This window comes from Myotis nattereri (genome assembly GCF_964212035.1).
Source record: "Myotis nattereri genome assembly, chromosome: 20".
Classification (NCBI taxonomy): Eukaryota; Metazoa; Chordata; class Mammalia; order Chiroptera; family Vespertilionidae; genus Myotis; species Myotis nattereri.
In genome coordinates, this window is record NC_138096.1 from 13,138,823 (window position 1) to 13,164,510 (window position 25,688).

The window sequence follows — 25,688 nt, forward strand, 5'->3', positions numbered from 1 at the left end:
TGTCTTAACCAAGCACAGCTGTAATGACCCTATGTCCAAAAGAAGGGCACATTCTGAAGTCGTAGTGAGAGTTAGAACTTCATTGTCTTTTTGGGGGAGGGGGGGGAGCGTTAACAAAAGTCAATGTAGAACAGGTAGAGTTGAATGGACCTGTATTTGAAGCCCTGAGCAAGTCATTTAAACTTTCCAGGACTCGGTTTTCTGATCTAGAACATAGGACTGCTATTATAATTAGGTAAGGAAGGGATTGTATACAGAATGCTTAGCATAATACTGGACAGGGGTAAACCTCTTAATAGTACAGGTGTACCTCGTTTTATTGTGCTTCTCTTTATAGACTTCACAGATACTGCATTTTTAAAAAATTGAAAGAAAGAACCTCTCCCAGCAAAAAGTCACAACTTGCTGAAGGTTCAGATGATGATTGGCATTTTTTAGCAATAAAGTATTTTTGAATTAAAGTATGTATATTTTTTAGACATAATATTACAGCATACCTACTAAACTACAGTACAGTGTACACATAACCTTTTTCAATTATTCTTGGCATACAATATTAGCTTGAGGTAGACAACATGGTGGTAGACACCTGTATCTTACAAAGTGACCACCTCAAGTCTAGTACCCATCTAGCTCCATACACAGTTATTACAGTGTTATTGACTATATTCCTTATGCTGTACTTTACCTCCCCATGACTATTACATAGAGCAAAAAAGTTTTTTTGAGATTTTTATATTTTATATATCATCAGTTTGTGAGTCCTGCAATTACCTTTTTCATTCAACAGAGATCTATTTTGTTATGTCATCACCCACATCTTTCTCCCCTTCCACCTTGTGAAGTTTCCAGAAACATACACAAAGCACAAGAGGCCAAGAATCTGGATGGATTTTTTTGCCAAAAGCAAACAAAACAATTAAATGTATAAAGAAATCTCAGTTATCTGAGAAAAAGTCCGTAGTCACGGTATTGCCCCAATCACTTTGGCACCACAGCTTTGACCACCCCCACACGCACTGGCAGGACCATGAAAACACTGGAGTTTGATTCCTGTGTTGTTGCCTTGGCATTGAGAACATTTTATCCTTGCAGCTTCACTAAAACACTGAAAAATATTCCAGGCTTCATATTAACCTCACCTGTCTATGTAACGATTTCAGGAACTTTATTATACTGTAGAATTCCTACTGAGAACTTAATAGCTATATGGGAGCTTAACTTCGTAAGGAAATGTATGTTGACACTGATGTTCAAGTATTCTGATCCTTTAAAACATTGGTATTGCTGATTTAGGAGTTTAATTAGAATATAGCTTATGGAAATTTGTGGAAAGATCACTTTTATTCAGTTTCCAAATGTAAGATGCAGAAGCACAATACACTCTGAACCTCCCTGGCTCTGACTTCACCTTCCTCCTTTCAGCCAGTCCTCTCTGGGTGTTGTTTTATGGAAATTAGGGAAAGTACACCCCTAGAAATGTGGCCCACAAAGAATGTTGTATCTGAAAAGAAAGCTATGAAATCAACTACCTGTTCGCTTTACAGATAAAGCTATAGAACCAAAGAGGTTAAGAGACTTACTGTCTATGAACCTCTAAGACTAAAACATAATACTCTATTAAGGGAGGAAAACTTGTTATTATTTACAGAGTGAACATGAAGAAGTGCCAGGCCTACCCCCATTCTTCATCCCTATTATATTCTGCTAGGACTGACATACCCAAATACCACAGAGTAGGTGGCTTAAACAATAGAAATCTATTTTCTCGTGCTTCTGGAGGCTAGAAGTCCAAGATCAAGGTGTCATCAAGGTGGTTTCTGATGAGGACTCTCTTCCTGGATTGGAGACAGCAGCCACCTTCCCACTGTGTCCTCATATGGCCTTTCCTCGGTGTGCATGCAGGGAAAGAGCTGGGGGAGAGGGAGAGAGACATCTGGTGCCTTTCCTTCTCTTATGAGGACACCAGTCATATAGGAGTAGAGCCCCACCCTTATCATTTAATCTAAATAACCTCCTTAAAGACTATTTTTTTTTTTTGGTGTTTCTGCCCGGTTCCTTAAAGACTCTTATCTCCAAATACAGTCACAATGGGAGTTAAGACTTCAACCTGTGCATTTGAGAGGAGGACATAATTTAGTCTATAATACAATGCTTCCTAATAATGCCATTCTTGTCGTGCCCATTCTCATTTAATACACATTAGTAAGCTCTTTTTTTCTCTATAAATGCTGTGATACATACGTGATATAGTGAATACAAGCAGAAAAGTGTTCAGGAAAAACCTACTGTACTGAGAAGTGGAAGAGAAGTTATTGTGTGACGTTGCAGGTTTGTGCCTGCACACCCTAATTTTCTCAAAGTACATAAATACTCAGTCATTATAAACAAGATTATTTTGGTTAAAAGTCCACTTAAATAAATGAGCATGGATTTATGGTTACTTAGAATAATAAACTTCTCTCTCTTTTTTTCAGATTACTATGGAAATATCTTGGTAAAAATGGAAAATAATATCTTGTTTTATTCCAAGATTAATATTAGAGATGCAGTGAAGCTACATTTATGGACAAACACTTTAACAAAATCAACACTTTTCAGGAATTTATTTGGTGAAATAAGTTTTGTACATGTTTTGGGAAATGGCACACTATATGTACAAGAATATCCCATAGGTCTGGAAGTACGAAGTATAGCTTTCAAAACAAAAGAAAAATGTCCCTTTGTGGTATTTCATGATAATATTCGTGTTTTTTACATCTTGGACAAAGGAGAGAGCCTGTCAGTTTGGGCTCAAATAGTCTACCCAGAAAATAATGGTTTGTATATTATTATGGACCCTTATGGCCCAAATCTATTAGAAGTGAAATACGAAGTTCAGTATGAAATTGCTTCAGGATTCTGCACTAAAACCCTGGTAAGTTATTAGTTTAAAATGTCCTTTGATTTTAGTAAATGTAAAAGCATAATGTTAATATTCTTTAAAACAGACTTCCCTTCTAGGTTTAGCTTGGAACATGTTGAGAAACATACATGTTTTTTTAAACATATATTTAAAATATATATATCTGATTTTTTACAGAGAGGAAAGGAGAGGGATAGAGAGTTAGAAACATCGATGAGAGAGAAACATCGATCAGCTGCCTCCTGCACACTCCCTACTGGGGATGTGCTCGCAACCCATGTACATGCCCTTGACCGTAATCGAACCTGGGACCTTTGAGTCTGAAGGTCAACGCTCTATCCACTGAGCCAAACCGGTTAGGGCAAATCTTCAATCTTTTGTGATCAAGTTGAAGGTTGTGAAAGTCATTACATGCAAAATACATCAAGTTCCATGTTCAAGGAAAGGAACTACTGTTGTGTGTGTGTGTGTGTGTGTGTGTGTGTGTGTGTGTGTGTGTGTTTATATATAAATATATATAAAAGTATAAGGGAAAAAAGTTTAAGGATCTAGGGATGTAATTACCATACTTTAAAAATGTGAGGCTTATCATTTTCTTCCTCTAATATCATGTATGTTCTGTAAATGACTATACCTTAGAATATAGCAACCTTTTGAAATACTAGAAATTAAGATGAAACATGGAATCAAATAGCAAGAACTTATGCAAATAGCAAATGGACATTTCTTTTAAATGACTCAAAAACTACAGAGGAAAGGTTCAGGCAGATAATTCCTCAGACTCTCAGAAATTACAGACAAGATGATATCTGTAATCACTTAAAACCATCAGGGAAAAAATAAAATGGTCCAGAAACAAGGTTAGCAAAAAACAGAAAAGTGAAAAGTCTATACTCACGATATAAATAAAACTAATATTGTAATGACAAAAGTCAAATGAAGAGGGAGAGAGAAGCAATTGAAATAAAAAGTCTATGATAATATAAAATTAAAAGGAAAATGTAACAATGAATCTAATGTGTACATAGCTGGAGTTTCTAAGATAGTAAAGAAAAATTTAAGAATGCTAAATGTATTATTTTTCCCACCTAAAGAAAGATTTAAATCTGTCTTGAAAGTATCCATTTTCCCCATCCCCAATTTTCCTGCCTTACAAAAACTTTTTACTTTCTTTTTCAGTTCATAACATTTTTTCAGAATGTAAATTATCAGGCGGTAGATGATTACTTCAAGCTGCAGTGAGTATGAATTTTAGAAGAACCTGCTCATGCTAAATACGCTATTGGGGTTCTCAATTTGTGGCTATCCTTTTATTTAAAGGGCCTCATATCCTTTTAAATATCCAGATTGGAAATTCCTTGAAGTGTCTGGATAGATGTGAAATCGGTATTGTGTGTAAAAATGTAGAAGATTCCTTGTGGCTAAAGGGAAACAATGACCTATTGGAAGGTTGCATCCAATTGAAATGCAAAAAAAAGGGGTTGCTATTTCTTGATTCAGTACTTTTCAAGCATGTTTACCCTTCATTCCCATTCCAAAGTCTTTACATACTATCCTTAAGCAAAAACTAGAATGCTAATGTTCCCAAAAGTCTTCAGCTAGGAGTAGAATCAGATAAAAACCCATCTTTGACTCCTGGAATAAGGTAGCACCTAAGCACTTAATTTCTGGAGGAAGACAACGAACTTGGAATTGTATCTTAAGGCATTTATATGTTTACTAGAGGCCTGGTGCACAAAATTCCTGCACAAGGGGGAGGGGGTCCCTCAACCTGGCCTGTACCCTCTCCAATCCAGGACCCCTCAGGGGATGTCCTAAACTGGCAGTCAGACATCTCTCTTGCAATTCAGGACCGCTGGCTCTGAACCACTCACCTGCCTGCCTGCCTGATCACCCCTAACCACTCTGCCTGCCAGCCTGGTCACTCCTAACTGCTCTCCCCTGCTAGCCTGATCGCCTCTAACTGCCTCTGCCTCGGCCCCCTCCACCATGGCTTTGTCAGGAAGGATGTCTAGTCTAATTAGCATATTACCCTCTTATTAGTATAGACTAGAGGCCCGGTGTACAAAAATTTGTGCACTCGGGATGGGGGGGTCCTCAGCCCGGCCTGTGCCCTCTCGCAGTCTGGGACCCCTCGGGAGATAACAACCTGCTGGCTTAGGCCTGCTCCCGGGTGGCAGAGGGCAGGCCCAATCCCTAGGTGCAGCCCCTGGTCGGGCTCAGAGCAGGGCCGATTGGTGAGTTGGGGCGCCGCCCCTTGTCATATACAGAGCAGGGCGGATTGGGAGGTTGTGATGCCACCCTCAGTCACGCTCAGGGTAGGGCCGATTGGGGGGTTAGGGCACCGCCCCCTGTCACACACAGAGCAGGGCAGATCGGGGGTTGGGGCGCCGCCACTGTCACACTCAGGGCAGGGCCGATGGGGAGGTTATAGCTCTACCCCATCACACACAGAGCAGGGCCTGTGGAGGGGGCGTTGAGGCACCGCCCTCTATCACCCACAGAGCAGGGCCGATCAGGGGGTTGGGGCACCGCCACTGTCACACTCAGGGCAGGGCCGATGGGGAGGTTATGGCTCTAGCCTGTCACACACAGAGCAGGGCCTGTGGAGGGGGGGTTGAGGCACCGCCCTCTATCACCCACAGAGCAGGGCCGATCAGGGGGTTGGGGCACCGCCACTGTCACACTCAGGGCAGGGCCGATGGGGAGGTTATGGCTCTAGCCCGTCACACACAGAGCAGGGCCTGTGGAGGAGGGTGGAGGGTTGGGGCGCCACACCCTGTCACACACAGAGCAGGGCAGATAGGGAGGTTGTGGCCCTGCCCCCTGTCACACACACAGCAGTAGGGTGATCAGGGGGTTTGGGCGCTGCCTCCTGTCACGCTGATCCTGGTGCCGGGAGGCATATTACCCTTTTACCAAATAGGATAGAGGCCTGGTGCACGGGTGGGGGCTGGCTGGTTTGCCCTGAAGGGTGTCCTGGATCAGGGTGGGGGTCCCCACTGGGGTGCCTGGCCAGCCTGGGTGAGGGGATGATGGCTGTTTGCAGCTGGTCACACACCCTTCAGGGTGGGGGTCCCCACTGGCGTGCCTGGCCAGTCTGGGTGAGGGGCTGAGGGCTGTTTTCAGGCTGGTGGGTGACTGAAGCTGCCAACCGCTCCTTTTTTTCTTTTTCTTTTTTATTCTGGGCCAGTTTTAGCTCTGGCTCCAGCTCTGAGGACTCTGCTGCTGAAAGCAGGTATCTGGTTTGTTTGTGTTCTATAATAGAAACACTGTATCAGCTCCAGCTCTGAGATCCGGGCGGCCTGAAAGCAGGTTTCTGGGGTTTTGTTTAGCTTCTATATTTGTAACAATGTTTCAAACTGTAAGCTCAGAGGCCGGCAAGGCAGGCGGGGAATATTGGTTTCCTCCGTCACTGAAGCAAGCAAGCCTCATGTTAGCTTCAAGCTGCCTGGCTGCCGGCCGCCATCTTGGCTGGCAGTTAATTTGCATATCGCCCTGATTAGCGAATGGGAAGGGTAGCGGACATATGGCTAATTACCATGTTTCTCTTTTATTAGATAGGATTAGAGGCCCGTTGCAGGGAGATTCCTGTAAGAATAGGGCTTCCAGCAGCTGGAGCGAAGCAGAGAGGAGAGCGAAACCCGCTGAGGCGGGCTTCGCTCCCACTCCGAGCCACTGCAGCTGGGTTTCCCCTCTTGCTCCCAGCCACTCCTGCTGGGTTTCCCCTCCCTCTCCCAGCCACTCCTGCTGGGTTTCCCCTCCCGCTCCCAGAGTTTCCCTTCCCGCTCCCAGGCCCTGTGGTGGGTTTCCCCTCCCGCTCCCAGGCGCTCCTGCTGCATTTCCCTTCCCACTCCCACTCCCAGCCACTCCTGCTGGGTTTCCCCTCCCACTCCCAGAGTTTCCCTTCCTGCTCCCAGGCGCTCCTGCTGCAGTTCCCTTCCCACTCCCAGAGTTTCCCTTCCTGCTCCCAGGCGCTCCTGCTGCAGTTCCCTTCCCACTCCCGCTCCCAGCCACTCCTGCTGGGTTTCCCCTCCCACTCCCAGAGTTTCCCTTCCTGCTCCCAGGCGCTCCTGCTGCAGTTCCCTTCCCACTCCCAGAGTTTCCCTTCCTGCTCCCAGGCGCTCCTGTTGCAGTTCCCCTCCCACTCCCCAGCACTGTGGCGGGTTTCCCCTCCCGCTCCCAGGCGCTCCTGCTGCAGTTCCCCTCCCACTCCCCAGCACTGTGGCGGGTTTCCCCTCCCACTCCCAGGCGCTCCTGCTGCAGTTCCCTTCCCACTCCCAGGCGCTGTGGCGGGTTTCCCCTCCTGCTCCCAGCCACTCCTGCAGGGTTTCCCCTCCTGCTCCCAGCCACTCCTGCGGGGTTTCCCCTCCTGCTCCCAGCCACTCCTGCGGGGTTTCCCCTCCTGCTCCCAGCCACTCCTGCGGGGTTTCCCCTCCTGCTCCCAGCCACTCCTGCGGGGTTTCCCCTCCTGCTCCCAGCCACTCCTGCGGGGTTTCCCCTCCTGCTCCCAGCCACTCCTGCGGGGTTTCCCCTCCCACTCCAAGGTGCTCCTGCTGCATTTCCCCTCCCGCTCCCAGGTGCTGCTCCTTCCCCCCAAGCTGCTGCCCCTCCGGCTCGCAGCCCCTGTGGCTGGGCTTGCCCTCCCGCCTCCCGCCTCCACAGCCTTGGCTCGTTTCTGTCCTCAGGCCTCTCCGTAGCTCCCTTCTGTACCGCTTGGCCTCCATGTTGTCCTCAGTCTTCACTTGCAATTGGTACATGCAAATTAGCTGCCGTCTTTTAGCTTCTATAATTGAAACATTGTATCTTTTGGAGCTGTTTGTTCAGGAGCTCAGAGCTGGGCAGCAGCAGGCGGGGAACCTTGGCTTCCTCCGTCACTGGAGCAACCAAGCCTCATATTCGCTTCAGCTGCCTGGCTGCCAGCCACCATCTTGGTTGGCAGTTAATTTGCATATCTCGCTGATTAGCCAATGGGAAGGGTAGCGAAGTTACGGCTAATTACCATGTTTCTCTATTATTAGATAGGATCATTGTCCTGACTCAAAATATTTTCTCAAAAAATAGCATTGTTTTTCTGGGAAGAAGTTCATTCAGTGCCAGGATGTTTTAGGTGTTCAAAATACCTAATGAACAAGAAGGACGCACTGCTGTCATGGACAGGTCCCTAGTGGAAGAAGTGCTCAAATAAGTAAACAAGATAATGCCAAATAGTTGTAAGTACTACTGAGAAAATAAAACAAAGAAGTGCTGGAGTGTGGCCAGGAAGGATAGGGAGGAAAATGCTACTCTAGACATGATAGCCATCCCTTTCCCCTCACCTACCACCATTTCTCATTCTTCTAATGTCGTGGGTTAGACTGTTTGGTTATTTTGGGTTAGGTGAATATTTACTTAGAATTCTGTTGCTGTAGAATACATATCAAACTATGCAGGATACTGAGACTTGAGAAAAAACACTAAAAACTTTGAAATCAGCCATGATAGGAAAAAATTGTGCCATTAGAAAAACTGGGGGAAATTGAAGACAAAATATTTACTTTAGTGTCCTTTACAGATCTATAATAGACTGAATTTATCAAATCAAAGATGCCCTCAAATTGAAAAAAAAGCCAAAATTGGCATAGTTATATTTAATTATAAGATGCTTCCTGATTTCAAAAGTGTTAAATGAGGAAAATATGAATCTTAGAATTGGTGAAATATAGTACACTGATTTAAAAATATGAAAATGAGCTATTTGTATCCTCATTTACTTACTACATTTTATTTATTTATTTATTTATTTATTTATTTAATTTTTTTATTTTCGGCCACCAAAAATTTTGGTTGCCTCCCCCCAAAAAAATTGGGAGAGAAAGAGGTACTTACTACATTTTATATCAATTATATAACTAAACAAATATTAAAATGTAATAAATAGCCCTGACCCGTTTGGCTCAGTGGATAGAGCGTCAGCCTGCTGACTCAAGGGTCCCGGGTTCGATTCCAGTCAAGGGCATGTACCTTGGTTGTGGGCTCATCCCCAGTGGGGAGTGTGCAGGAGGCAGCGGATCGATGTTTCTCTCTCATCCATGTTTCTAACTCCCTGTCCCTCTCCCTTCCTCTCTGTAAAAAATAAAGTATATATATATTTTTTAAATGTAATAAATATTGGAAGAAAAACAACATTTGCTTGTGGTTAGTTAGTTTGTATTTGTTTTCCCCCAGTTTTTTCCAAAAGTAATAACCTTAGCAGAGGTGGGGCGGGGGTGAAGGGTTGGGGTGGCAGTGGAGTAAAGCCTTCTAAATTTCTCCTGTGATTTTGAGTCCTGTTTTGCCTGAGCACAAATGACTTATGAGCATTTCATAAGGTAGAGAGGCATTGTGTCTGATCTCCCTTTCCATTCCAGTCAGATCATATTGTGCAGCATAATGTTGTTCAGGAAACTAATTTCATAACTTAGTCTTCATTGTTCCAGAGGTGTCATCAATAGGAAGGAACATCTGTAGAGACTTGAGAAGGAACCACTGTGGTGGCTGCAACCTTTAATAGAGTCAGGAAGCAGCAGACCTCCGCCCTCCAGGCACTGAGGGTCTTAGTGAATTAGGGGGGTTGAAATGCTGACAAATACTCATTTCTGTTCCCATTGTGTCAATCCTTTGCTGGCCAGAAGGAATACCTTGAGGTGGGAATGACTTTCAGGTCTGATGGCGATGCCCTCAGCACAAGCAGGGTATAGGTAGTCACCCCACCCCTCAGACCTCCAGCATTTCTCAGGAGGGGTCAGGCGCAGCAGGTACATGGGGCTCTCATCTGCTCTACAGAGAAGCAGAGTTATGTCTGTGAAGACCCACGTCCCATGTGGTGCTGGGTTCGGGATCTGGAGAAGGGGCCGCATGCAAATAAAAGAGACGAGACAAGAAATAATAATTTGGAAATATTGGGGGCCAGGCGGAAAGCCCAGTGCAAGGGAAAGGACTTCCACTGGTGCCCAAGCCTTGCCAGCCTTTTATTCAATTTTGGATACACATCTAGCTCTTAGGTAATTGCGGTAACAGACAGACTATCTTAAAGGGCAGTAAATATTAGGAAGATTTACTCTCAGACTATTTGGTCAAGAAATAGCTTGAGCCCCCATTGTCTGGACTAGACAATCGGTACATAGCTCTGGCTCTTGCCAGGGGCTCAAGGTTCACCAGCGTTCTGCGATCCGAGTTTACACTTCTCAGATAGTGAAGACAGTGGGTGGCTTCCTGCAATGTCTACCTCCCTGTGAGTCTATACTCACCTGTATGTGTTGTTTCTCCTAGATACCAGAACACGGGTCTTATGCTTATGCAGCTCAGGCCTAGTGAATATACAAAAACATGTCCAATACCCCCAAAGGTAAGTGACACAGGAAAAGGTCTAAAAAAGCTTATTTCAATAATGCATAGATACAAGTTTCCAGTGATAAAAATAGCCACGGGAGGTACCGTGCAGCAGTTTACTTCCATAATACATGGGTGCAAATTTCTAGTTATAGTCACGGGGATTTAAGGTACAGCATAGGGAATATAGTCAATAATATTGTAATAACTATGTAAGATGTGAGACGGGTACTAGAACTTACTGGGTGGCAACACTTCATAAGGTATATAAAGATCTAACCACTATGTTGTACACCTGAAACTAATATAGTATTGTATATCAAGTGCAATTGAAAAATAAATTTTAAAAAATAATGCATAGCCAGGACAGTGTGGTTCAATGATTGAGCTTCAACCTATGAACCATGAGGTCACAGTTCAATTCCCAGTCAGGGCACATGCCCAGGTTGCAGGCTCCAGTAGGGGGCATTGCAGGAGGCAGCCGATCAGTGATTTTCTCTCATCATTGATGTTTCTATCTTTCTCTGCCCCTCTCCCTTCCTCTCTGAAATCAATAAAAATATATGTATTTTTAAAAAGTGATCAAAGAAGAAGTAGGAAATACACTTAATAGGTCATTGTTTCTAATTTGAAATGGAATTGCTTTTAGCTATAGAAATGTGTGGGTCAGAACCACTGAACTTACCAACTAAATTGCTTCATTTTAGGTGTTCCAAATATCTGTCGGCTGTGATCCCACTAAATTTATTGCGGTTAAAGGGCAAGTATATTTACATTTGACCTGTCTTACTCTTTTTTTTTTTATTAAAGTATTACAAAGGGTATTACATATGTGTCCATTTTATCCCCCCGCCCTAGACAGTCCCCTAGCCTCCCCTATCCCCCAGTGTCTTATGTCCATTGGTTATGCTTATATGCATGCATACAAGTCCTTTAGTTGATCTCTTACCCCTCTACCTCCTGCCCCCCAACCCTCCCCGGCCTTTCCGCTGCAGTTTGACAATCTGTTTGAGGCAGCTCTGCCTCTGTATCTATTTTTTTTTTTTTTGCCTCTGTATCTATTATTGTTCAAAAGTTTATAGTGGTCTCTATTATCCATGAATGAGTGAGATCATGTGGTATTTTTCCTTCATTGACTGGCTTATTTCACTTAGCATAATGCTCTCCAGTTCCATCCATGATGTTGCAAATGGTAAGAGTTCCTTCCTTTTTAGAGCAGCATAGTATTCCATCGTGTAGATGTACCACAGTTTTCTAATCCATTCATCTACTGATGGGCACTTAGGCTGTTTCCACATCTTAGCTATGGTAAATTGTGCTGCTATGAACATAGGGGTGCATATATCCTTTCTGATTGGTGTTTCTGGTTTCTTGGGATATATTCCTAGAAGTGGGATCACAGGGTCAAATGGGAGTTCCATTTGAAGTTTTTTGAGGAAACTCCATACTGTCTTCCCTAGTGGCTGCACCAGTCTGCATTCCCACCAGCAGTGCACAAGTGTTCCTTTTTCTCCACATCCTCTCCAGCACTTGTCGTTTGTTGATTTGTTGATGATAGCCAGTCTGACAGGTGTGAGATGGTACCTCATTGTTGTTTTGATTTGCATCTCTCGGATGATTAGTGACTTTGAGCATGTTTTCATATGTCTCTTGGCTTTCTGAATGTCCTCTTTTGAAAGGTGTCTATTTAGGTCCTTTGCCCATTTTTTGATTGGATTGTTTATCTTCCTTTTGTTAAGTTGTATGAGTTCCCTATAAATTTTGGAGATTAGGCCCTTATCAGATATGACATTGGCAAATATGTTTTCCCACACAGTGGGTTTTCTCGTTGTTTTGTTGATGGTTTCTTTTGCTGTGCAGAAGCTTTTTATTTTGACGTAGTCCCATTTGTTCATTTTCTCTTTAGTTTCAAGTGCCCTAGGAGCTGTATCAGTGAAGAAATTGCTTCGGCATATGTCTGAGATTTTGTTGCCTTTGGATTCTTCTAGAATTTTTATGGTTTCCTGTCGTACATTTAAGTCCTTTATCCGTTTTGAGTTTATTTTTGTGTATGGTGTAAGTTGGTGGTCTAGTTTCATTTTCTTGCATATATCTGTCCAATTTTCCCAACACCATTTATTGAAGAGACTATCTTGGCTCCATTGTATGTTCTTGCCTCCTTTGTCAAATATTAATTGAGCATATTGGTTCGGGCCGCTGTCTTACTCTTTACGTTTTAAAAACAAGTGGTAAACTAATAGGTAATTCTTAGTGATAATTTAGGCTAATGACTGACATGTCCATAGTGTAATCCAAAATTGAATTGACGAGTGTCCAAACCAAATTTGTTTGAACTTTTTGCCAAATCAAGTATTAGATTTGAGCCCTAGCTGGCACGGCTCAGTGGATAGAGCATCAGCCTGTGGACTGAAGGGTCCCCGTCAATAACAGTCAAGGGCACTTGCCTTGGTTGCAGGTTGGATCCATGGCCCTGGTCAGGCCCATGTGGGAGGCAACCAATTGATGTGTGTCTGTCACATTGATGTTCCTCTCTCCCTTTCCTTTCCCTTCCATTCTCATTCTCATTCTCATTCTCTCTCTCTCTCTCTCTCTCTCTCTCTCTCTCTCTCTCTCATATATATATATATATATATATATATATATATATATATATATATATATAAATTTGATCATTACTAAAAGGGAAAAAGAAGTAACCTCTTATCATCAGCATTTTTCTCCACCTTCCCCTTTAATAAGCCAGTTACCATCTTGCACCTTTACCTCTCAACTCTTCAGTCTACAGCTCGTTCCCCAGAAACCAGAGGGAGAAGCACTTGCCTCTGTCTTTACCCCAATAATAATTTCATTTCCACAGAGAATGGCTTACATTCACATCATCTTTTATGGGAAAAATTTTAGAGCAAATCTAGCAGAAGCCAGTGTTCCCTCCAGAGCTATGACTTCCATTGATCTGACTGTGGTTCAAAGTGGTACCCACTGGATTTTGTGTCATCCAATTGCCACAGCTCTCTTTCTTCTACCTGGGAAATCAAGTCAACATATAGAAATCTGTTTAGTTAGCCAGGTTAAATGTATAGTGGAGACAGCAATGTATTGTGATTCCTTCGCCGGGGTTAGAAGTGGGGGTGAGAGTGGGGGAACACTGATTCTTATCTGAGTCTATTTATGAAGTCATTTGCTGTCATCCAAACCAAAGGTCTGTTCCTCTGTCATTCTAACAATCTTTTGAGGACTGAATTGTAATAATCAGTGGCTGCATTGATATTTAACACATTGTGGACCAGTAGTTTTATTGATAGCTTTACCCAGTGGCCAGGTAAGTTTCTATTGAACGAGTGCAAAAAAGATTTTACATAAATGTTAAAGGCACGCTTTAAAATTAAATACCCATGGTGTTTTGAAGTTATTTATTACATGTTCCTACAAGCTAATATCTTTTTAAAGAATTCTTGTGATTGGCCAAAAGCTTAGAACAGAAAACACATGAAATCTTGTGATCCGTCTGCAATGTGTTAAATATTACCATCTCATTCAGCAAGGAATCTGCATTTCCAGGAAATGCAAAGGCTAATTGATTTATACAGCTTGTAACATCCTGTTTTCTGAGATGGTCTATATCAGTTATGGCGAACCTTTGAGCTCAGCGTGTTAACATTTTGAAAAACCCTAACTTAACTCTGGTGCCATGTCACATATAGAAATTTTTTGGTATTTGCAACCATAGTAAAACAAAGATTTATATTTTTGATATTTATTTTATGTTAGTGGCATGGTGCACGAAATTTGTGCAGGGGGGCGGGTGTCCCTCAGCCCGAACTGCACCCTCTCCAATCTGGGACCCCTCAGGGGGTGTCCGCCTGCCGGTTTAGGCCCAATCCAGCCTTCTCGCTCCCAACCGCCTGCCCCCCCCCCCACCGACCTGATCGCCCCTAACTGCCCCCCTGCTGGCTTGATTGCCCCCAACTGCCCACCCCTCCTGGCCCAATCACCCCTAACTGCCTCTGCCTGGCCTCGCCACTGTGGCTTTCTCCGGAAGGTCCCCTGGAAGGTTTTCCATCTAATTAGCATATTATCCTTTTATTAGTATAGATATTTAAATGCCATTTAACAAAGAAAAATCAACCAAAAAAATGAGTTCGCATGTCACCTCTGACACGCTTGTCAGACGTTCGCCATCACTGGTCTATATCCTGCTCATTAGACTATGGTCTATGGACCAGGCATCACCTGGGAACTTATTAGAAATGCAGATGTCAGGCTTCATCCCACATCTGCTGAGTCAGAATCTCGATTTTTTAAAATTTTCCAGAAAATTAGGAGGAGCATTAAAATTTAAGAATAGCTGCTCTAAGCAACAAGATACCAAAATCAACTCCCAGTACCACTGAGTGTGGATTTCCTGCTGTCGTGAGGTGCAAAGCAGCTTGAATCAATCTATGTGTGGGAGGGTCTAGACCAGTGGTTCTCAACCTTTCTAATGCCACGATCCTTTAATACAGTTCTTCATGTTGTGGTGACCCCCAATCATAACATTATTTTCGTTGCTACTTCATCACTGTAATGTTGCTACTATTATGAATCGTCATGTAAATATCTGATATGCAGGATGTATTTTCATTGTTACAAATTGAACATAATTAAAGCATAGTGATTAATCACAAAAACAATATGTAATTATATATGTGTTTTCCGATGGTCTCAGGTGACCCATGTGAAAGGGTCGTTCAACCCCCAAAGGGTCGCGACCCACAGGTTGGGAACCGCTGGTCTAGACAGTCACATATCAGAATCACCAGGAGAGCACGTTTACAAAACACAGATTTCAAGACTAAGGTCCAGGCCTCTCAGTCAGTGACCATTGTTCTGGAGCCTAAAAATAACCCTAATGTCTTAGATTCAGGCTGTGGTTGTGGTGGGCCTAAGGCTTCACAGTTACCAAAGGAGACCCGGGGGGTCCAAGGTATTTCTGACCGGAGACTTGTCAATGAAGGAGGGCATTTCTTGGGGTTTAATTTGCATTTGAGATGGGCGATATTAGATAGGCTTCCAATATCTATCTAAACACAGTGGTTTATTCTTATAAGTTACACTGGAAGCAGCCAACAAAAATGGTCAAATGAATAATTTAACTTCCAGAAAATGCTATCATTTCATACACCATGATAGCCTTCTGTCTGCATGAACACTAATTAGACATATGTGAATTCTTAAAGTTGCTTCTTACCTGCACAACTGAGTCTCTAGCATAAATTAGAAATGGGTGTTTTAAAAAATGTCTGAGGGCCTGGCAGGTGTGGCTCAGTGGTTGAGCATTGACCTATGAACCAGGAGGTTAAGGTTCAATTCCTGGTCAGGGCATATGCCAGGTTGTGGGCTCAATCCCCAGTAGGGGACATGCAGGGGGCAGCTGATCAATGATTCTCTCTCATCATTGATGTTTCTATCTCTCTCTCCCTCTCCCTTCCTCTCTTAAATCAATAAAAACATATTTTCCCTAGCTAGTTTGGCTCAGTGGATAGAGTGTCAGCCTGCAGGCTAAAAGGTTCCAGGTTCAATTCTGGTCAAGGGCACATGCCTGAGTTGCGGGCTTGATCCCCAGTGTGGGGTGTGCAGGAGGCAGCCGGTCAATGATTCTCTCTCATCATTGATGTTTCTGACTCTCTCTCCCTCTCCTTTCCTCTCTGAAATCAATAAAAAAATATTTTTTAAAAATTAAAATATAGTTTAAAAAATAAAAAATGTATGAGGAATGAAAGCATCCACAGAAATTTGTCTTCATTTTTGATAGATTTTCTATCAGGTTTTCACAGGTATCAAATAGAAGAAATAAATCAATAGATTTCAAATTCTGATATCTTCAGGAACATTAGTGTAACTGATTTTTAAAAATAGAAATGCTAGGGCAACACACCAACCCCAGAGAATATAATTCAATACTTGACGACTCTGTAATACTTTCAAGGTTTAGAATTACTGAGTTAAATGATTAAATGTTTGTGCAAGTATATAAAAAGAATGATATTACAGTTTCATTATGTTTCTTTTTGTAGATTTGGTTACAAAGGTTGTCGTCAGCATGATTTCTTTTACAGTATTGGAAAGTAAGAAATATTATACCATAAGCACTGAGTTTTTATTAATTTAGTATCAATAATTTAGAGTCAGTATTTACTCCTATTAACTCAATCTTTTATAATAAACTAGAGACCCAGTGCACGAAATTCGTGCACTTGGGAGGGGGTGTCCCTCAGCCTGACCTGCGCCCTCTTGCAGTCTGGGAGCCCTCCTTAGAACTGCCATGGAGGCAGGAGAGGCTCCCACCATCGCCGCTACACTAACCAGCCATGAGCCTGGTTTTGTGCTGACCATCAGGGGGCAGCTCCTGTGTTGAGCATCTGCCCCCTGGTGGTCAGTGCACGTCATAGTGACTGGTCGTTCTGCCATTTGGTCGATTTGCATATTAGCCTTTTATTATATAGGATGCATTCATTGCTATAAATTTACCTCTAGGCACTGCATCTTTAACTGCATCTCACAAATTTTGAAAAGTTGCATTTTCATTTTTATTTAGTTTTAAGTATTTTTAAATTTCTCTTAAGATTTCTTCTTTCACTCATGTATTACTTAGAAGTGTATTGTTTATTCTCCACATAGTTTGGTAGTATTTTGGAATTATGGTTATCTACTTGACTTCTGTGATATCTCCCCACCCAAACAAAGTAATGGCTTAATGTTTAAGTTTGAAAAGAGAAAAGATAAGTAATAAAAATATCTTTTTATAGGTCATTTCTGAGGAATCCACCATCTAAAGACTTGGTAAGAAAACTATAATTTTCTTAATCAGCCTAATAGAGAAAATAACCAAAGCATTTTTCCTTTTCTAGAGAGTAAAATATAGTTGGAGAAAATATGGCTGCCCATTGAGACTTAATTTCAATGACAAATTTCACCCTTTGCTTCAACTGTAAGTATATTCTACTAAAATTTGAACTTACTTTCAAAGTTTCAAAATAAAAAGAGGGCTAATTAATCATGCATTTAATAATAAATATTGCCGAAGCCGGTTTGGCTCAGTGGATGGAGCGTCGGCCTGCGGACTGAAGGGTCCCGGGTTCGATTCCAGTCAGGGGCATGTGCCTGGGTTGCGAGCACACCTCCAGTGGGAGATGTGCGGGAGGCAGCTGATCGATGTTTCTAGCTCTCTATCTTTCTCCCTTTCTCTCTGTAAAAAATCAATAAAATATATTAAAAAAATAATAATAATAAATATTTTTGAGCACCCAATATGTGTGACACTAGATTTTTAGTACTAGTTAACCAAATTTGGATAACCATGGTTCCTGCATGTTGAGGGAGGTTACAATTTAGCCCCTGAGACATAAATGGGTAAGAAAGCTGAGACTCTTCTCAGAGATGTAGTCTGTCTATCTTTTTTTTTAAAATATATTTTATTGATTTTTTACAGAGAGGAAGGGAGAGGGGTAGAGAGTTAGAAACATCGATGGGAGAGAAACATCGATCAGCTGCCTTCTGCATGTCCCCTACTGGGGATGTGCCCGCAACCAAGGTACATGCCCTTGACCGGAATCGAACCTGGGACCCTTCAGTCTGCAGGCCGACGCTCTATCCACTGAGCCAAACCGGTTAGTGCGTCAGTCTCTTTTTTAAGAAATATACATTTTTATTGATTTCGGAGAGGAAGGGAGAGGGAGAGAGAGAAACATCAGTGATGAGAGAGAATCATTGATCAGCTGCCTCCCACACTTGCACCACTGGGGATCGAGCCCATAACCCGGGCATGTGCCCTGACAGGGAGTTAAACCATGACCTCCTGGTTCACAGGTTGATGCTCAACCACTGAGCCATGCTGGCCGGGCTGTAGGCAAGTCTCTTAACCCTCACTTTCCCTCTCTCAATCGCTTCCCAAGCTCCTCCTGAAGATAGTTTGAAGAAACTACCTTCCCAAGGTGACATAGGACTTTTCTTTCTATGGGCCAATAATAACTAAAAGCTTGCAAGGAAAGAAACTATTTACTAATAAGGGAATAGGGAGATTTCAACAATATCTCTAACTTAATTCTTATAAACAATATTAAAAAGATTAAGTAAAAATGCTATGAGGAAGGATTTTTCAAGTAATTTTATATTCATTTGCTTGCTTCTCTGACTTTATTCTTGATTTATGATTACAGAAGTCACATAGCTTGTTACAAAATTTAAAATATATAAAAAAGATAAATGATCATGTTTCTAATTGTTTTGCTGTTATAAATAAAATGGTAGTGAATATCCATTTATGTATATGTTTGGACACTAGTGCAGAGATGCCATTGGGATACGTTACTGAACGTAAAATCCTGGGTGTAAAACATCAACATTTTAGTCAGGGCATTCAGCTTTCGGGGTCCTCTTAGGCTGACAACAACTTCTGAGACCCCACAGGGTGGGTGGATGTAGAATAATGAGTCAGGAGCTCCAATTCAGTTTTGCCATCAGACCTTTCCCTGTGAGGATCCAAAAGGCCTCTGCCAGCATATCCCCCAACACACGAACACACACACACACACACACACACACACACACACACACACACACACTCCTCACCATGGCAGTTGTAAGACTCCATGCTATTTCCTCACCCTCCTACAATCCCTCTGTCACAGGTACTCTGAGCCTCTGGTTAGTCTGCTGTCTTGTTTAGTTTGACCTTCTATACCCCTACTCAGGCCACTGATCCTCCTGGGCATCCCACACTCTTCCTCTCACCAAAGCCCAGTTTTCTTTGTTTATTTATACTAGGGGTACAGTGCACAAATTCGTGCTCCTTGAAAGGAACTATGGTCCGTGAGGCTGCGGTAGGCACAGGGGTGGCTCTCAACCCATCCTCTGTGCCCATGCCTTGACCCTCCCACTGTGGCCCTCTGTCCCCTCTCTTCCCGCAGAACCTGGTCTGGCCCCCCATCCCATGCACTGTTGGTGCCGGCCCACTTGCACCCACTGATGACACAGAGCGATTGGGGCCAGCACCAGCAGTGAGTGTGAGTGGGGCTGGCGCCATCAACGGGTGTGAGCAGTGACTCCGGCACCAGCTGTGGGTGTGAGCGGTGGCTCCAATGCCAGCAGCGGGTGGGAGTGGGGCCAACGCCAGCAGCAGCAAAGAATTTTCAGTAACCACCAGAGGCTCGCTGCAATGACAGTGACCAGTGCCCCGCCTTGGTCTGGCACCCCTGCTCACCGGCTCCATCATTCCACCCTGGCCAACACCCTCCATGTTCTGCTCACGCCCCCTGGTGGTCAGTGCACGTCACGGTGACAGGTTGTTCTGTTGTTCTGGTTGTTCTTCCATTCAGTCTATTTGCATATTAGCCTTTTATTATATAGGAATGGGCCTCATCCCCCAGGGCTAAGCTATTTTAATGTTCTCTCTCAGGGAAGTGCACTCTTCAGCTCACTTCATCGTTATTAAATGACTACGCTGCACTAATTACTGTGCTAGGCACTGGGAATTCAAAGGTACATAAAACAGGATTGCTGCACTCAAGGGCTCAAGATTCTGATGAGTTAGAGAAACACATGAGCTGATAAGCTAAGTGGAATGATAGAAAGAAATAGTGTGGGTGGTTGGAAACTCAAAAGGAAAGTATCCAGCCTAGCTATGGAAGGAAGGGGGGCTCTGGGGAATGTTGTCAGAAAGCATGCACTTGAGCTGAGCCACTGAGTCTTAAAGGATAATGAACATTTAGCTGAAGGCAGGGGAGGAAGAAGAGAGGTGAGGAAGGTAATCAATTCCACTGGGGAAGCCTTTCCAGCAAAAGTGAAATTGGAGGAAGGAAATGTATAGTTCAGGTAGAGTCATGTTGGTGGGGCTCACAGGGAGAAATGAAGTGTCAGAAGAAGAGGCTGAGCAACGAGCCAGGTGGACTCGACATCATGGAGGTCTTCCCCTCCATTCTTCCCATAGAGCACTCTGACCCAACATGTGCTCCAGCTAGTCCTCTCTGGGAAAAGTGCGGAAGATGAATTTCAAGGAAACAAGTCCGATGAAGTTCAGGTAGTAAGACGGTATAACCAAATTACTGACATAGCAACAAGAAGAGGAATCATTTATGAGAAAATTAGCGATTATAATAGGCAGGGCTTGCTTTGGCCAGTGTGGCTCACTTGGTTGGGCATCATCCCATGCACTGAAAGGTTCCTGGTTCAATTCCTGGTTAGGGCACATGCCCGAGTTGTGGGCTTGATCCCCAGAAGGGGGCATGCAGGAGGCAGCTGATCAATGTTTCACTCTCACATCAATGTTTCTCTCTCTCTCCCTCTCCTTTCCTCTCTCTCTCTAACAGTCAATAAAAAATCTTAAAGATAGATAGATGATAGACAGGTAGATGATAGATAGATGATAGATAGATGATAGATAGATAGATACATAGATAGATAATGGATAGATAGATCTAAGGCAGGGCATGATAAGTGATAGATGTGAATAGTAAGGGAAAGAAAATGAGGAAGATGAATGAGTCAGGGGTGACACAATCAGAAGAGATCTTCCACAAACTTCCATCACCATATCCATTCATCTCCGCGCCTCTGCATCCATGAACTCTGTCTTCCTATCAGCATAGGTTAACTATATGCATAGCTAAGGTTTGTCTCTCCATTTGTGAACTGTGTGTATCCCCACCCCTTTCCTAAGTAAGAGCATTGCTCCAGAAATTGTCCCCTCTTTCTCCTGCATCATCAACTTTACCCTCTGGTTCACCATATAAAGATGCAGTTCTTTCCCTCAACAAAAACAAAAACCTGCTCTTGACCCCACCACCCCTTTAGCCACTATACTCACTGTCATCAATTCTTCTGTTCTCTCCCAGATCCCTGTCAGTCAGACTCTTACCCCCAGCACCTCATTGGCCCTGCTTGCCAGGGTGACCAATGGCCTCCACATTGCTAAACCCAAGGCTCGGTTCCCTGGTCTAACCTTACTTTATCTCATTAACAAGAATGGCACATTTGATCATTCCCTCCTACTTGAAATCTTTTCTTCCGTTAGCTTCCAGGACATTGGATTCTCCTGCTTTTCCTGCTACCTCACTGGCAGCTACTCCTTAATTTCATAGTTTCTTCCATCCCTCCCGCCATGACCTCTTAATATTGAAATGCCCAAGGCTCAGAGCTTTCTTTTTTTTTAATCCTCACCCGAGGATATTTTTCCATTGGTTTTTAGAGAGTGAAAGGGAGAGGGAAAAACAGAGAGAAATATCAATGTGAAAAAAACACATTGATTGGTTGCCTCCTGCACCAGCCCCAACCAGGTCCCTGGACCAGGGAGGAGCCTTCAACTGATGTACGTGCCCTTGACTGGAATCAAACCCAGGACCCTTTGGTCCACAGGCTGATGCTCTATCCACTGACCCTACTGGCTAGGCTCAAAGCTTTCTTTTCTTTCTCTATCTCAACTTGTTCTTTTTTTGTAGTCTCATCCAGTTTCATGGACCTGAATGTCTCAATATACCGATAAACCCCCCAAAACTCTATCTCCAGTCTGACTATTTCCCCTTGCATTAATCAAATATGGCCCGATTATGCTGCAGTAACAAAGAAATTCTAGCATCTCAGTGTTTCACTCTTTTCATGTTATAGTCTGACATGTATCATAGCTACATACCTGGTTATGGCTTCCTATGTTACCACTATGGAAAAAAAGAAGAGGGGAGGATTGCATTAGATGTCTTAAAGGGCCAGTCTAGCCATGGTTTACACCACTTCCACACACATCCTGTCAGTTATCTGGAACCTAATGCCATGGCCCCAGTCTAACCCCAAGGAGGGCTAGAAAATGTAAACAGCCACAAGGATATTCGGTGAGCACTAACAGTTTCTGCAAATTCCTGAATTCCAGGCCCATAAACCAGCAGTTCTCAACCTGTGGGTCGCCACCCCTTTGGCGGTCGAATGACTCTTTCATAGGGGTCGCCTAAGACCATCCTGCATATCAAATATTTACATTATGATTCATAACAGTAGCAACGTTACAGTTATAAAGTAGAAATGAAAATAATTTTATGATTGGGTCACAACATGAGGAACTGTATTTAAAGGGCCAGAAGGTTGAGAACCACTGCCTTAGATGTTGAACAGATATATCATTTTTCCACTTAGATAGTGAATAGAGCTTTCAAACTTACCCTGTCCAAAAGTGAACTCCTGATCTTTCCCTCAAAACCCACTCCATCAATAATAGCCTTCCTCATTTCAATTGATAGCAACTCCATTCTCCTGGTATCATTTCTCCTCTCCTCTAGCCATAAATTCAATGCAGTTGCAATACATATCCCATCAGGGTTGTCAGCAGAAAGTGACCAGCAGATCCTAAAAGTTATACAGAAAACAATGGGCCAAAAACCATCAGACAAATATCTTCCAGAATTGAATTTCAAGAAATAGCAAAGTAATTCTTATTTGACATACACTCTGTCCAATAGGAATTACCTGTGCTCTTAACAAAAATGTAATACATAATTGTGTAGATGAACTGGAAAGCAAAACCACATGATCCTTGAAAAAAGGGAAGATTTCTAAGTGAGATTGTTCTCTGAGGTCACCCACAAGTACGGGGCAGGGTACAAGAGAACAGGGTTTTGACAGGAAGTGGCAGTCCTACTGGGTTTAAGAGACAGACATTGAAGTCTGGGACTGCAAAAACTGCTGTAAATTTAGATTTTAAAAATATCAGAAAGGACAGTCACATAGAAGGGAGAAACAGAAATATGGAAAACTCTTTCCTCAAATTCTTTACTAACTCTTAAACTGTGTTTGTACCAGGAGAGGATGCAGACATTTCAACAGCTAGCTGATGCTGAGAGAGAAAGTTTGGCATGTAAGTCCCACCACCTTACTTAGAGGGTACTGGAGAACACCTGATGGATTCCATTGAAACCAAAAGGGTGACCTCTGATAAGTAAGCTAAAGACAAAATGCCATGCCCTACGACTTAAGGGCAAAACTAAACATTTTTAAAGCCCTACAAATCCTAAAATTAAGCCTTAACAAGGTCAGGGAGAGCCTATCATTACTTATCTGCCTTCCAGAACAAGGAAAAAAACCCTTTAGAGCAGTGGTTCTCAACCTTCCTAATGCCACGACCCTTTAATACAGTTCCTCATGTTATGGTGACCCCCAATTTCATTGTTACAAATTGCACATAATGAAAGCATAGTGATTAATCATAAAAACAATATGTAATTAAGATGTGTTTCCCGATGGTCTTAGGCGACCCCTGTGAAAGAGTCGTTCGACCCCCCAAAGGTTGAGAACTGCTGCTTTAGAGGAAAATAACAAAACCTAGAGTCTCAACAATGTATAATAATAAATGTTTTGTACAAAATAAAAAATTACTAGACATTGAAAGCAGAAAAATGACCCATCCTATATAATAAAGAAATAATACGCAAATTGACCGTAATGCCCCTCGGACAAGATGGCCACCCCCATGTGGGCACAAGATGGCCGGCAGGGGAGGGCAGTTAGGAGTGATTGGGCCAGCAGGGGAGCAGATAGGCATCAATCAAGCTGGCAGGGGAGTGGTTAGGGGGTGATAAGGCTGACAGGCAGGCGAGAGGGATGTCTGACTGCCCGTTTAGGCTTGATACCACAGGGATCCAAGATGGGAGAGGGTGCAGGCTGGGCTGAGGGACACCCCCCTCCCCACAGTGCACGAATTTCATGCACTGAGCCTCTAGCAATCAATAAAAGGTGCCAAAAGTAACAGACTACAGATGGCCCAGACTCTGGCTGGCAATAGCATAAAAGGACTTTAATATAGCAAATAAAAATATATTTGAAGATTCTCAGGAAAAGTGTAGAAAATGGGTAAACTGGTGGGGAAATCTCAGCAGGGAAATTCTAAATATTTTAAAAAATGGAATGCTAAAATGTAAAAATACAGCATCAGAAATTTAAAAATAACATTAATAGGATGGTTTAATGGCAATTGAGTAAAGCAGACAATAGGATTAGTGAAATTTTCCAAACTGTGCCACAGTGGAAGCACATTTTCTAGAGGTAACTTACTTGTATCTTTGCTACCAGGGATCGCTTCACAAAGCTTGTTGCCTCCAGTTCTCTTAGAATAACCAACCCAATATTATAGGCTAACCATAGACGGACAGAACAATAGGCTCAGTATCCAGTTCAGCTGAATTATAGCAATAAATACCTGATAACAGAGTATTCAATTAGGTACTTATGGGGGGCAAATTTGGGTGCTTATTAATGAAGCTTTGAGAAGCAGGCAGATGGGTAGACCCTGGGAAATTAGCCTGTAGTCAAGGACACCAGAATACCTTACCTTTATAGAGAATGGCTCAGAAACAAGGTTGGGCAGAATTTTACAGATAAAAGGACAACAGATTCACCATCAAACACTAGTAAGAATGAAGCAAGTCCTGGGAGGATGGTCCAGCTGGCAACGCAAGTCATCCCAGCTGCCTTTTTGCTTTCTCAACCTTCATGACAATCCCTCCCAAACTAAAATGTGGGGCCACAGAATCCACTCTGCTCTACTCTGAGGCAGGAAGTTCAGGAACAGGCATTATGGGTATTTTAGGGGCACTCGGGATTTGTTTTCATCAGATACTAGAGGCCCGGTGCACAAAATTTGTGCACAGGTAGGGTCCTTAGGCCTGGCCAGTGATCAAGGCTGATCAGGGCCTTCCTTCATTCTGTGCCCCTCTGCCTGGTGATCATCACATGTCATAACAAGCGATCGAACTCACGGTCTCCTGGTTGAACTCCTGAGGGGACAATTTGCATATTTGGCTATTATAGAGAGAGATGGAAGACACATAGACAGACATGACTGTTGTGAAGGAAGACACTTATTCTAAACACTGATCCCCAAAACAGGAGGCACAGCAGGTCATATAGGGCCACAAGGGAAGCACCAGGGTCGTCAGGAGCAGAGGGAGTGAGGGGAAGCTGGGGTGAGAGCCTTTCCAGCATTTTCTGTGGGAAGGACTGGATAAGGAGGGTAAAGCAGGCTTAGGATTGTCTGATTTAAAAGATGTGAGCAGGCTTTGGGCCTAAGAGCTGCCCCTAGTTGTCTGACACATGGTTCTGGGTGATTAGAGCAGTTGGATAGTGGCTCAGAGTATGAGTACCCAGGACGGAGGTGGTTGGGGTGGCGGCCCCGGATTGGTTGAGTTGCATAGGAAAGTCATGCTCAAAGGCCAAATTATTTGCTATCTCTACAAGTTAATTCATCCTGGGAGGGTCAGTCTCTCCAGGGTCACAAGGCCCAGGATTGGAATCGTGTGTCTGCAGGGTCAGCAGAGAGGGGTCTCCTCCCCAAAAGTGGAAGTAGCAGAAGGAAGTCGCAATTGTAAGGCAGTTAGCTGCCAATGAGTGCCATTTCTAAATTTCCCAGATTTAATTAATA

General features: G+C 43.2%; 1 protein-coding gene across 1 annotated transcript in view; it reads left to right on the plus strand.

Annotated features, from left to right (window-relative positions):
- Window positions 1-25,688, plus strand: part of LOC308535579 (cation channel sperm-associated auxiliary subunit epsilon-like) — a 90,262-nt gene that overhangs the window by 39,614 nt on the left and 24,960 nt on the right. The window contains exons 11-12 of the mRNA XM_081114521.1: window positions 2,478-2,917; window positions 17,143-17,222. Coding sequence (XP_080970647.1) covers window positions 2,478-2,917; window positions 17,143-17,222 — 520 coding nt within the window. The remainder of the gene's footprint in view (window positions 1-2,477; window positions 2,918-17,142; window positions 17,223-25,688) is intronic.